General features: G+C 32.7%; 1 protein-coding gene across 1 annotated transcript in view; it reads right to left on the bottom strand.

Moving 5' to 3' along the window:
- DCN (decorin) overlaps nucleotides 1-15,548 on the bottom strand; it is a 100,896-nt gene that overhangs the window by 70,154 nt on the left and 15,194 nt on the right. Inside the window, exon 3 of the mRNA XM_053716905.1 lies at nucleotides 12,630-12,742. Coding sequence (XP_053572880.1) covers nucleotides 12,630-12,742 — 113 coding nt within the window. The remainder of the gene's footprint in view (nucleotides 1-12,629; nucleotides 12,743-15,548) is intronic.

Genomic DNA, 15,548 nt, shown 5'->3' with positions numbered 1-15,548 from the left:
ACACTTTAAAAAAGATATTGTATATGAAATAGCTGATTTTGTTCTTTGACACAGCAACCCATAAAAATGGGTTGAGCTTGCAGATCTCCTTATATTATCACTTTCTCTAAGCACAAATACTTATCTATATCATCCTTAATCCCAATTGGAAATTCACATTGTATTACTTATCTTGCCTACCATCTATGTCCTACTTGGGGTGTAATTTCTTCTGCTGGCTATGTTTATACAGGTTTTTTTTTTTATAGCCTATACTTAATTATAGAAACTTTCAGTATAGGGAAAGATACCACAGGCAAATACTCTATTTCAATTGCTAAGATAAAGGAAAATTAGCTATTTGTAAACAATTTAATACACTCCAGCAGGTAAAATAGATAACTGAGAACAAATAAAAGGTAAGACAATTTTAGGGTTAACTGTCCCTTTAACATAATAAAGTTACAAAAAAAGAACACTAGAAAATATTTTCTAATCACTTTATTTTATTTATCTTTGTGTTTACCAACTTGCATCTGCCACCTTTCAATTCTCTGTTAACTAAATGCTGCATGTTTTTTATTGAATGTTGGAACTTTTAAATATATATATTTAATTTTTAACATTTTAAGATTAAAAGTGCCTGCTTTTTACTAGCAAGAAAATTTGCTGTACAATTAATCTTCGTAAGACAGCCAAGAGCAGGTTTTTAGGATATGCAGAAAATGTTGATTGTTATTCATACCTACTATTAACCTTTTAATGCTGTTAAGTCATTCTATTCAGTCCTAACTGTGCTGGGCTTTAGCGCCGTTAGGACGGAATAGAACGTCCTAGCCCTTTGGCTGTCCTGCAGCCAACGGCACTTGCTGGATTTGATCGAGGTCTGGAGGGCATGCCTAGCATCATAGGGATGCCCCCCTGACCCGATCCCATAACTGATCGGGAACGTTGTTCTGATGTAGACAAATTAACCCTGTTTTGAAAGGGTTAATTAACCAGTTGCAATAAAGTACTGAGGCTATACCATTCTTATTTTTAACCTCTGTGGCACAGTTTAAGCAGTGCCACGGCTAATGTCAACTCCAAAAATCATATGATAACAATCAAAAAATCTTATAAATATAATAAAGATACACATTTTGGTGTCAGGCACAATCTTTCTGATATTTTTGGTCTATATTTCGATACTTAACCTTTGGTTGATATTGTCAGTATGGTTAGAATCCCAAATTTCTTTGGTCGTCAAAATCCCTCATCCATGAGCATGTGTTATAATGACAATCACATCACAAAATGTTTTCTAATATAACATTATTGATATCAACATTGAAAATAGAACAGCAAACAAAATGGACAAATACAATGAACATCTAGCAGATTAAGATTTTATGTTAAAGGATTTTTTTCTCGATCCATTTCTACTGTTATATTTTGTTAATAATAAGTGACATGTATGAAATTAACTTCTTGCATTCCAAAACCATAGCAACATGTTCACTAATTAAGCCATTTGAATAGGGACATGATGGGTAAAGTGGGCATGCTGTGATTGTATTTTGTCAGTGAGAACATTTTGCAAGATTTATTCCTTTCAAACAATTTGAGCCTCTTCAATCTTGCCTAAAGTTTAAATTGCCACTTCTGAATTTTCAAGGAAATTTGTTTCCCAGAATATTCATTGGCTGCACTATTTGATGTTTGTTTTGTTTAAAAGTAAACACATACTGAATTTTAGTTAAACATTTACATTTGTTTTCATTAAAATGAATGTAAATGTTTGAAAGCTACAGATGAAAAGTTCACCTGTAGCTATAATACTTACATAAAGGGACATTAAACCCAACATTTTTCTTCCATGCTTTACATAGATTATAGATTTTTAAACAACTTTCCAATTTACTTCTGTTATCAATTTCTCTTGGTATCTTTTATTGAAGAAGCAGCAATGCACTCTTGGGAGCTAGCTGAACATATTTGTAAGCCAATGAAAATGGGCATACAAGTTCAGCCACCTATCAGCAGCTAGCTTCGAAGACCAGGGCCTATCTAGATATACTTTTCAACAAAGGATACCAAGAGAATGAATCCAATTAGATAATAGAATTTAATTGGAAAGTTTTTTTTAAATTGCATGCTCTATCTAAACCATGAAAGAAGTTGTTTGGGTTCATGTCCCTTTAAAGTTAGTGCAGGTTGTGGGAGCCAAGTGCACAAAGCCTCCTATAAGCTCGGCCGGGGCTCTGGCAAGAAGATGATCGGTTTAGCGCGCTCTCCAGAGAATTTTTTGGTATGTAATTTACTCCTAAAAAGTAATTTAAAGGAAAAAAAATTAATAACGACAAATTACGTCTGTACTTTTCCGTTGTTTTTCAATTTTGGTGGTACTTACATTCGGATATTCATTTTGTTTACAAAAATTAATATCCATTCCTCATTATAAATCTCACTACTGTGCAGGATTACAGCATTAACAAAATAATAAAAATAATCATCATCATCAAAAAAATTCCACAACAAGCTCTTAAGAGTAGTCTACTCTAAGGTGCATATTTTTAAATTTACTAGTTACATCAGATCGTAACACAAGATACTTCAGAAGGAAATACCTTTTTTCATTTTTAAATGTACCAATGCCCACAAAAACAATCTCGTTAATTTCAGATGGTGATTTCTGTTTTGTCACATTTCTACGGGTTCTTGTTTGCTGTTTAAGATATCATATATTTGGATAATTAATACAATTAAATATGTAAATTACAGGAATACACACAAGCAGGAATACCATCTAGACCTTCATTTCATACTGATAACCATGGACAATGGCTGAATTTAATTAGGTCAAATTTGGAAAGCGCTTATCGGAGGCTGAGACAAGCTAAAAATAACCAAAGCCTAGATTCTGATCAACCTCAAATGAGACATTCTTCAATACATCAGGTCAGAAAAGTAAACAGGGGGCTCAGAGGAAGCTTCTGAGGCCCTCATGCTGCATCTAAATTATTCATAATTGCTTAGTACGATTTGCTGTTTTTTTTTTGGTATTGCATCTTTTATTTCAATTTTTTTATTGAGGAAAGATACATATACAGAACAAGAGTGTATATATCAAGCAAAATATGGTCCGTATCTTCAAGGCAAGAATTACAAAACATAGTTTCATTGAAATAGCACTGCATTTACATATGTTACAGCAATCTCCATGGAGACACTTTAATGTTACTTGTGTAGTTGTCGTACTTGAGTCCTGTATTAAACATATGCAGCTTTTTAGCTCTCATTCTAAATAAGGAGGAGGGGGTAAAACAGCTGGATTATGCGGCACAATTAGCTGCATTACACTCTCAGATTACCATATAAAGATGCAAACTAAATAGACCCTCTCGCAATACTTTTTGATTTCCTAATTTTTCAAGCTAGATGAAACACACACACACCAAAAGAAACCAATAATACATATCCAACAAATAAATCTGTATTAGACTATAGAGCAGCATTAAAGATGTATCAAGAAATGGCCAGTCAAGTTTTTTACATTTACTATACAAACAACCTCAGATTCAGCCAGACCTCATAAGTATACCCTTGTCAATACAAGAGAACCATCTACCTATGAAATAGAAGATGAGTAGGACTTAGATGAATCATAAGCCTTTATTAAAGACATTTAAATCAAAATGCTAATTTTATAAAGAGCGGGAGCACAATATTAATGTCCACTATAATAGACAAAGAAAAAAACTGCTCAGGGTGGCAGCTGGGAGGATCCTGACTGATTGCATTATACAGCAATAATACAAATATGCACTACTAGTGTGCTCTATATAAGTATCACACAGATGATAATAGAACTATAAGAAAGGAATTATACAAGTACTCAACAATGCTAAATAAATATGTGGGATCAGACATGGAAATGAGAATGCAGGCTAACCCATATATCATCTGTCCCACATGCTCATTATTATATAATTTGTAAGTTTAGTATGCCACCTGTGTCTCCTATAACAATGTAAGTATACATTCAGCCCTTGAAAGATTTAAAACTAAAGTTTTTTTTTTTTAAAAAAAGTTTATAATTGAAGCAGGACAAGTCACTTAAATTATAGGGATTGGGCCTTGGGCCTGGTAGAACAAGCATCAGCAGTGAGCAAAGAAACAAAAAGCGACAAATCGGAAAAGTGTTGTATAGTATTTCAATATACTTTAACAAAAATATTAGGCACATTCCTAGAAACTATGAGCAGGGCCACTATTCAACCAGTGCCTGTAGCCAAGCTAGTACAAAGCTGTCCCTCCTGATAAACCTCTCATTGAAACAGGTAAATACAAATGAAGTAGGGAACAGCAACCAGCAGTGGGCATGGAGCAAAGAGTCAGCCAACTCCTCAATGCAAAGTATAAAAGAAAAAGTCTCTCCAGCCCAATATGTAAATCATCAGACCTTTATTGCTTCATGGTCCCAAAATAAAAGAACAATTCAGACCTCTCACAGGTCCTTAGTCATGTCTACAAATGTACATACAATGGCTACTTTTATAGCTGAATTTTGATATTAAGACACACCAAAATCTTGTATGGTAAATGCCATGATTACCATCTAATGGTTACAATGTATAATAGCATTGACAGATATTGCATTTTATTCTCTTAAAGACATAGTTCCATATGGTGTGTTATATATTAAAAACAAATTGTATCAACAATATATAAAAAAATTAAAAACAATGATCGCACCACCCATTAATATCATTAACTATGATCAAGATAAGAAAGGTAAAACCCAAATATAATTATCAATCAAAGTCTTTATTAAGACCCTTTAGTGTAAGAATCTGCAGTTTATGAATCCAATACATTTCTCTAAGTTTGAATAGATTTTCTCGATCACCCCCTCTCCTGGGAATTTCTACTTTTTCAATAATCTGAAAGCGCCGGATACCATGATGAGGTCACGGGGATGCCGCTCAAGAGGCAGACAGAGGGGCCACTACAATTATTAGATATAACAGAGGGAGAGGTATGGGATAATGCATGTAGCACTTTTTCACAACTAATTAATTCTTTAGCAAATTCTTTAGCAAATAGCATCAATTACACTAGTTTGGGGGTGCCATGTTATCCTGCTCCTATAGCTCAAGACACTTCAGCCTCTGCTATAACAACGGATGTTGTTGCTTGTAATATTCCAAATTCTGTAGACTCTATTGGGGACATTTTGTATGCAAGAACCAATGATGGACTTTTTTTCCACTGAAACTAGCAAATTAATGTTAATTTAGTTCACAATATTTCTAGTCACAATTTGAATATTGAGGAGTTGTCACTATTAAACAAAGGCTTGACCTTTTGCATTAATATTGGTATTGATATGTTTGGTTTGAAACAGGATCTACACAATTTTTATAGAAGAATTAAGTTGAAAGCACATTTTGCAATGTACACCATAGATGCACCTCTTAAAGGTACAGAGAAAGCAAGCACTCCTTTAAATAATCTTAACAGTAAACTATACGGACAAAAAAAGTTACTTCACACCATAGAACACTTACACATAGTGTGTCCACATATATTTCACTTGTAGAAAAAGATGTGGAAAAACTGTTAAGTAAACCAAATCCCTGCTATGCAGCACATACCAAAGATAAACAAGCACTTAAAGTATTCAAATCTTTAAAAAAAAAAATCAACATCGTCATTAAGGAAGCTGATAAAGGCGGTGCAGTTGTTTTAATGAACAAAAATGATTATATTGAAGGTATAATTTGCCTATTAAATGATCGATGGTATATCAGAAACTTGAGAATGATCCCACTAATCGTATATGCAGGGAAACTGAATTTATTACAGAACAAGCTAAAAAAAGAGATGTTATCTCAAAAAGCTTTAAAAATAGTTTATTGGTGAAACATCCAATTAAACCTGTAATGTATACTCTCCCCAAGATCCATAAACACCCCACTAGACCACCTGGTAGGCCTATAGTGGCAGGTAAGGGGTCTATTTTTTCTAAAATCGCAATTTTTCTTGATAAAGTCTTGCAACCTCTTGTAATTAAGACATCTTCATATATCAGAGATACTAGCAATTTTTTGAATAAAATTGAAAACATGGGACACATAGGAGATAAATGTATACTCTATACTTTAGATGTGTGCTGCTTATATACATCCATTAAACACACTAGTGATATTGAATCTGTACACAATGCATTAAAATCTGAAGGTGTATATTCTGATGATCAAATCACTTTATTGATATTTTAGAAATTATTTTGTACTGCAACTATTTTCTCTTCATGGATACTTTTTACCTACAATTACAAGGTACTGCAATGGGCTCCAATGTTGATGACATTATTAACTCTGTATCAGGTTTAAAATTACTCAGATATATAAGGTGGGAGGTTTTTTTGAAGTCTGATTTATTTGTCAAGTCTACTGATAAGAACAGTCTATTGAGATATGATAGCCATCATTTACCAAATGTATTCAAAGCTTTACACAAGAGCCAATTTGTAAGGGTTAAAAGAATTGTTACAGATACATCTCAGTGTGAAAAAAAGATTAGAGGAAATGGCTGACAAATTTAAAGCAAGGGGCTATCCACATACTATGGTTGAACAACAAAAGAAAGAAGTAATGTCAGATAATACAGCACGCACAATTAAGAAAATTAATAAGAAACAAACTTACAAATTGATCTTTGTAACTAAGTACAATGAATTGAGCAGCAAAAGAAATAAAATACTTAAAAAACATTGGCACATTTTACAGGATTTAAATCCATCTATAAATTTGTTCAATAATTTACCTATGCCTGCATATTAGGGATGGGCGAATGTGTAAATTTCCGAATTCGAATGTTAGAACAAATGTTATTACCGAAATTCGAATTACTAATCTGAATGTTGATACCAACGAATATTTTTAAAAATTCTATAACCGAATGCTATTAACAGTTTTCGAATGTCACTTTCGAATTTGAATGTTTATAATTAGATTGAATGTCCCCATTCGAAATTTCAAATTTAACATTCTATTTAACAAATACTATTCAGAAGTTCAGTATGTGGTAGGGACTCTAGTAAATTGATACATAATAGATACAAATATATCAATTTGAATGTTTTTATTTCGATCAAATATTGCATAATTTGAATATTACATTTAAAAAAAAGCATTAGAAATACTATTACAAACATATAAATTTTAATATTTCCAATTCGAATATTGCATAATTTAAATATTACATTTATATAAAGCATATAGAAATACTATTTTAAATATATAAATTCAAATTTTTTTAATTCAAATATTGCATAATTCGAATATTACATTTAAAAAAAGCATTAGAAATACTATTACAAATATATAAATTCGATTTTTTTTAAACAAATATTTTCGAATGTAATCGTAAAATTTGAAACCGAACATTCGAAAAATGAATGTTAGAATGTTATGTAAACATTCAAAATTTGATTTGAACAAACAAATGTGTTAACATTTGTTTCATTTTTCGAATGTTGCAAAACATGAATCCATCCCTACTGCATATAGAAGAAATAAAACTCTAAAGGATTGTCTAGTACGTGCAGATATAGGCAGTGGTAAAATTAATGTGCAAAAAACTATTGGAAGCAAGAAAACTGGTTGTTTTTCCTGTCTGAGTTGCAGCAACTGCAACTCAATGATTAAAGGTAGTTATTTCTATCATCCTCAGAAAGGTACAAAATATAAAATAAATCAATTTCTAACATGCAGAGCCATGTTCTTTGTATTACATTGGAGAGTCCACAAGGGAGGCTCGTGAATGAATAACACAGCACAAATCAAATATAAGATCTAATAACAAGGAAGCACCAGTATCTTCTCAGTTTCTTGAAGCGGGCCATAGTATTAGTCAGTTGCGCTTCCAGATCATTGAAAAAGAAGACATTCCCAGGAGAGGGGGTGATCGATAAAATCTATTAAAAATTAGAAAAATGTATTGGATTCATAAACTGCAGACTCTTACACCAAAGGGTCTTAATAAAGACTTTGATTGGTCCCTGTTTAGACAATGATAATATGTATGCAAATTATATTTGGGTTTTGCCTTTCTTATCTTGATCATAGTTTCTGATATTAATGGGTAGTGCGCTCATTGTTTTTAATTTTTTGTTTATATTATTGATACAATTTGTTTTTAATATATAACACACCATATGGTACTATGTCTTTAAGAGAATAAAATGCAATATGTGTCAATGCTATTATACATTGTAACCATTAGATGGCAATCATGGCAGTTACCATACAGGATGTGGGTGTGTCTTAATACCAAAATTCAGGTATAAAGGTAGCCATTATATGTACATTTGTAGACATGACTAAGGACCTGTGAGAGGTCTGAAACGTTGTTGTTTGTATTTTGGGACCGTGAAGCAATAAAGGTCTGATGATTTACATATTGGGCTGGAGTGACCTTTTCTTTTATACATCGAAACAGGTAAGCTATGCTTTGCCATATTGGTAGGAACAACAGTGATATTCAGACCTGCGGCAGTGTCTAATAACAGATGTTGGGTCTTCAAATGCAGCAGGGGTCTGATAATCTAATCAAGTGTTGATATTCACATGTGTCACTCACGTTGAGATCATCACTGCACTAGAGGGAGACTCTTAGATCATTCAGGGCAGAATCTAATATATTTTGAATTGAGTCAAACAGAGGCACAAGTGTTGTGGATAGTAGATCCATGATATGCCGTGTTCAGAATAAATGAGTTGAGTGTATAGCAAAATCCTGAAATGAAGAGAAATAACCTGATCCAGGAAGTCTCCCGGGCACAATAATTGCCAAGGGAAATAAGGATGGCTGGGATTGTAGCCACAGATAAACTCAATGCTAGCATGGAGTTGTAGGCATCAGTAGCCATTTTGAAACACCACCCACTGGAAGTCCTTTTCTTGTATTTTTTTTTTTTTTTTTTTTTTGTGACATAAAACATCTTAATAGTAAATATCAACAGAATTTGATATTAACTGCCAGCTATCATGAGACCCCAGAAAAGCAGCTTAGACCCCATACCAGTTCTATCACAACTTAATTTACCAACTATGATGAACCACAAATTCAGCAATATCTCTACTATTTCTGTATATGCCAGTCATCAACAATGCAACAATATATGCAACAAACCAGACTTGGGGGCCTGATTAATGAATTATTTATATTTCAGCCACCATAAAGCCCAGTGCATCATAACAGACCCCAGACCAGATACATATTCCCTTATGCCAAACATATGCTGAATTAAACACAGCAGCCAGATAGTTTAAATCAGCAGTGCCAATTACTGGTACTGCTGCTTTCATAAATAAAGTTCCCCTCAAATGTATAGGCTTGGTGTTGTGCCCTCAATAATTTTACTTAAAAGCAAGCTCCCGATTCACCCTAAGCTTTTGCTGGGTCTGTGTATTATAGATAAGCATATACTGTAACTATTTTACTCATTTACTGTGTTTTTACTTACCTAATTAGAGGTACATGCAAATGAAGTATTCTAGTAATTATCATTTTGTAAATAATAAAAAACAATAATATGAATTAAATATTTTAACCAAAATATAGTACATATTTTTTTAATTTGCTTACACAGCTGTCATATGTAGCATTTTCGAGCCAGAGAGATTGCAAAAGAGATTAAAATTGATTTGGAAAATCAGAGCGGCCTGTACTGGAATCTTAGATTGTTTTAAAGTTCAACATCTGCCAAACACGTCATCTTGAAATCTGAGTAGGTTACTGTATTTTCTATCAGATGTTTATTTCTAACTATAGGTAAGTTTTAGTGTATTTTATTTTTATATTTAAGGTTAAATGTATATATGCAAAGACAAGTGTAAAAGTGATGCAGCATATTGGTAAAAAACTGAGTAGAATATATCACATAAACATCTTCTTGTTAAAATGGAAGATATTTTACCTTAAAATTTTGTCAGTAACTACATTCCAATGTAAAGGAACTTAAAGGATATGAAGGTCAACATTGAAATGTGAGTGGGTGTATTTCAATTTTAAATAGAAGAATTTTTGCAATATACTTCAATTAGCAAAACGTCTAGCAAAAGTGATTACTGTTTTTCAGTAGCATACGCACATATGCTGTGAGGTCCCTTGCACCAGGATTCAAACACTATGCCTGCTCATATAGTCAGCAGTGGCTTATATGATGCAAATTAAATCTTATAATCGAAAATTGCAGGACGCTTGCAACAAATGTGTAAACTCAAGTCTAAAATGTATTTGAAACATTTATTTGAAAAATCACATGGAGTTCACAATGTCACACAGAATTCCGTGGGTGTGTGAGAAAACAACTTACGTATTTCGGCTGGTTGCCGTAGTCATAGACTAATGAATCTCACCACCACTTCCATTAATAAAGCCCTTATGTTATTGCTATTGGCTAATATGAAAACAAAATGTACACTCCCTCTGTTGTGTTAAAGAGAAATAGAACAGCACTTCTTTCATCAAACCTGTCAGCTGTGTACATGCACAAACTGTTAAGTAACCTATACAAATGGGCAAATATAAATAACCTATGAGTAAAGAGCAATTAATTCATAGCAATACAAGCACAAGATATATAAATATCTAAAAAAAATGATGAAAATAACCATAAGTATAAACCTATAATCCCATTGATACATATACTGTATAAAGTTCCAAGTTCAGCAGTCAAAATGAAACCACCTGGTATAAAATATAACATGTAACTTGGTTAGTTGGATCTTACAACAAATAATGAATTCAATCAGAATTAGAATTTAGTTCAAAGGAGTAATATAGCCGCACCACCAACTGTATTTAAAACATTATTGCTTTATTGTGCCAATTAAAACAGACAACGTTTCGGACCCATGTCCTTATTCATGTCTCACACATGACATGAATAAGGACATGGGTCCGAAACGTTGTCTGTTTTAATTGGCACAATAAAGCGATAATGTTTTAAATACAATTGGTGGTGCGGCTATATTACTCCTTTGAACTGTATACTTTGGACCATGGTGCAGGTCTAATAGCTAGCACACCTGCAAACGGTTTGTTGCATACCCACAGGTGGGGATTACCTTGGTGCTTATGCATTCTTTTGATTCACAGAATCAGAATTTAGACCATAGGGGGACCTTCATCTTTAGCGTAAAAATCCAGTAAATTTCACGTTTGCACAATAGCTTGTATAGGTCTCCTCCTCTATTTGGTGCATACACCGTTTCAATTGCCCGCTACTTGAATGCACTTAAATCTCTATTATGATGTCTAACAATATGTTGCACCAATGGAGTGGAAGACCTACCCATGTTAATTGTAGAGAAGTGCTCAGAAATTTGTGAATTCACATCGCTGGTCAGTCATGAGTCCAATATACTGGATTTTGCAAAGATTACAATTGATAACATATATAACATAAGTAGATGTGCAATTTAAACAACAACTGATTTCAAACTCTTCCTTGTAACTTCAAAATGAAACATTCTCGCAATTTTTACATAATCACATGGTTTACTTCTTGCATGTCCACATCTATACATACCCTTGTGTAACAACCAAGAGTTAGTAGGTGCATCTGTTTTTTTTTAATTGTGATGGAGATAACAAATTTCCCAAGGTTGTGCACCTCCTGTAAGAACATTGTAAGCCATTCCCAACTACCTGCTGATAAAAGTGAAGTGTTTCCTAATTATTTTACAAATTTCCAAATAATGTTCACTGTATTATGTTACAAAGGTAACACCTGTAAAGGTTTTATCTTTCCTGTTGTGTTTAGTTCTAGTATCTGATAAAATAGATTTTTTTATCAATCAACTGGGTTTAAGATTTGACCCTTTTAATATGCCTCAAAGAGTAACCTGTCTGTCTTAATCTATGCTCTAATTTCATTTCCTCATCATAAAAAAGTATTTCCTCTGTACAATTGCATCTCAATATAATAAATTGTCCCTTTGCTACTGCAAGATAGTGAAGAGAAGCTGAAGGATAACTGCTCACAGAGCACCTATTAGCTGAAGAAATAATAAGGCAAATCTTTCTTTATTTTACTGTTATACGGACTATCCAAATAACTTTCAAAATCAATATATGTCCAGATCAATATAACATTTAAAATCAGTATAAATGTGTAACATGAATTATACATTTCTTCTATTTTTCTAATTATTTTTTTTTTACAACCAGCACCTTAATAATATCATTTTGAAGATTTAGGGAGTGATTTTTAATAAAAAAAAAAAAAATGTTAGAGTAGATTTAGTTTTAGTGTGCTATTTTTACATATGTCTATATATATGTATATATCTTAAAATAAAAACCAAACAGGTTAGTATCAAATATCAGAGTATTAGGTAACAGCCAGTCTTAGGTAAATTACCAAATTTCAGACAAATTCATTCAGTCACTCAAAAGTTAAAAGCAACCAAAAAAAATTATATTTAACATGAAACTTTTAATTAAACGTAAACTACCATGGACCTAAAATGCATATACTGAGATAGGTTATTGAAAGTAAAGTTATTTGCTTTCCCATCAGAATTAATTATTATTGTTCATTTTCGTTTCTTGATTTTTCTGCATTTGTAACAAAATAAAATACAACTTACATGAAGATTCTTAAGGTTCTTGAAATCACCATCTTTGATTTCGGTGATCTTGTTATTCTGAAGATCAAGTAAAGTTGTATCAGTTGGAATATCCTTTGGCACTTGCTCCAATCCTGTAACAAAATAACTTTATTAAAACGTATACAAATATCAAAACATGACATAGTTATTGTTTATTATACTCTTAAATTTTATCTTTTAAACGATAAAACTCACATCCCCTATTTGTCTTTTTTGTAGCTTTAAATAGCTCCATGGCACATCATTTAATACATCACATGTTTAAGAAAAAGCTCTTGATTTTGGATGTTAAACAAACTATTGAAAATCAAAGTATAATAATCATTCTCAGCTTATTTGTACTGCCAATGATGAACATAAAGAAAATTTTGTTTTAACAGATAAACAGGTCTGTTGAGCCCCTATAAAGATAAAATTATTTAACATCTATTCACATCATTTTTTTTTTCTTCAAAAAACTTTGATTGCCTATCTTGGACAGAGTTAATTCCAGACTTTTCTCATTTCCATTTAGCTTTTCACCTCTCCAACTTGGCTACCAAAAGAATAGAGTGGGAGTTGACCGGTTTATGACTTTAGAAAGAAAGTGTTTCCAAATTAAGCTAAAAAAAATGAATTTGCATCCAAGGGTTCTGGAGAACAGATTTCATTTTTTTTTTCACTGTGAATGCCAAAAGAACATCAGGCATTTCAAATTAAAAACTCACAGTGAAACAGTTTTATGAAAAACTGATATGTAACAAAGATGAAGTAATGGAAATGAAACATGTTTTAAAAGTCTAACTTTACTTGTGTTAGTCCTTTAGTCTATATTGCAGGCTATTTGTAACAGGACTGTCACCCTCCTGTATTAAAAGACCTGAACACACCTCTCAGCAGACCAATTGTATAAGCAAGTGGTTTACTTTTACAAGCTCTTATAAGATTTGTTGATTATTTCTTACCACCTATGGCGAAACATATGCATTCTTACATCAAGGACTCTTTTGAAATGAGAAAGATAATAATGAGCATTGATAATATTACAGATGAGTATTTTTTTAGTCACTATAGATATAGACAGATTATTTTAGTAATTCCACATTAGGAAGGCTTGGCAGCTATACAAAAGACTTGGATACCCATCCATATATAGGACCATTAAGTGAATTTCTACTACAATTACTTACATTCAATTATTTCTGATTTGAAAAACAATTACCAAAAAATTGCAGGGACGGAAAAGGGATCAAATGTTGCTCCATCCTTTATCTATTTGTCCATGGCCCAGTATGAGGTTAACATTATGAGAGTCTTTGAGAATACGGACATTAGGTTCTATGAAAGATATATTGATTATCTGTTCCTTAAATGGAGGAGTGCTTAAACATTGATTTTGTGCACTGAATATTTGAATCAATTAAACACGTTACTGCATGTCAATAGCCACCATCCAACATTTCTTATTAAAACTATACATAAGGCACAATTTCTTAGAGTGATCATAAATAATACTGAACAGAGGAACAGAAACCAACACCTGGAGGTGATGCAAAACAAATTTGCACAGAAAAGTTATCCAATGAAATACCTAAATAATACATTGTATGAGATCTTTTGAACACTTTGCAAATGGCTGCTCTACAACCTAAACCTAAAGAAAGGGAAGATATGAAAATGCCTTTTGTAACTACATGCAATAAAATAAATGGTAAAGCTAGCAATAAAATAGGGAACATATGGGAGATCCTGACAACCAAACTCAGTTTACAATTCTGTGATTTGCAACCACCAAGAGTGGAATGCCGCAGAGGAAGGAATTTGCCGTAACAGATTTCACTTTTGTTTGAAGATTGGACTGCTATTTTGGTTTTCTGAAATTGGCCTTGTCTCATGACTACTCTAATGGATTATCCCTGTATTTGGTGACTTATAGGACTGCTCTTAGGTAGGGATGGGCGAATATACTGAAAGTGTAATTTGTTTGGTAGAACGAATAGTCCTGTGGACATTCGTTTTGGACAATCGAATGTTGATAATAATGAAAATCCATTAAAATTCTCTAATTGAATGTTTGTTACTTAGATTTTTGAATGTTCATAATTAGATCGAATATCCGCATTTGAAATTTCAAATGTAACATTCGATTTAACAAATACTATTCGGAAGTTCAATAGTTCATGTGGTAGGGAATTTAGTAAATTGATACATAATATATATATATATATATATATATATATATATATATATATATATATATATATATATATATATATAAAAGTTCAAAGTAGACAAGCACTCCAGAAATCCAGTTCCAATGCCCAGGGTGCAACAGAGAGGCAAATAGAAAATAATGAAGCGTGCACTCGCCAGGACTATGCTCTAGTATGACACACACTTGGTGGGACCCACCCATGAGTACTGTTTGGACCCATATGATGGCAACACACGGGGACATGCAGGCCACATTAGTACATGGCATATGGGTTATGGAAGGGTACCCCAGATACTCTGGGACTGGTTGAAGGTCTGGTTGTGGAACCTATATAAAAATGGGTAAAAACCAAATACATGGATTACCTGAGTGGTTGGACCAATGAATGTCTAGAGTACCAATGTTACACTAATAACTCGCCTCTGTTAATAAGCTAAGGTTGTCAGTGATTAACTTTGATTGCCACTTATAACAGTGAACCAATGATAGAATTTGAGGTTCTACTGTATGGATACCTGAGGGTCCAAGCACAAGGTTTTATGCTTTACTATTATTACTTAAACATAGGTCTATATGTTTGTATACTTTCTCTATATTTAAATGCAATATGGATTACCCTGTTGTGTATAAACTGCCACCACACATGTTAGCATTATGGTAGGAATACAGTATAATACTTAATATATATGCATCTCTCCCCATCG

Source organism: Bombina bombina, chromosome 6, assembly GCF_027579735.1.
Source record: "Bombina bombina isolate aBomBom1 chromosome 6, aBomBom1.pri, whole genome shotgun sequence".
Lineage (NCBI taxonomy): Eukaryota > Metazoa > Chordata > Amphibia > Anura > Bombinatoridae > Bombina > Bombina bombina.
The sequence above is the reverse complement of the archived record's forward strand: the minus strand, read 5'-3'. Positions and strand labels throughout refer to the sequence as shown.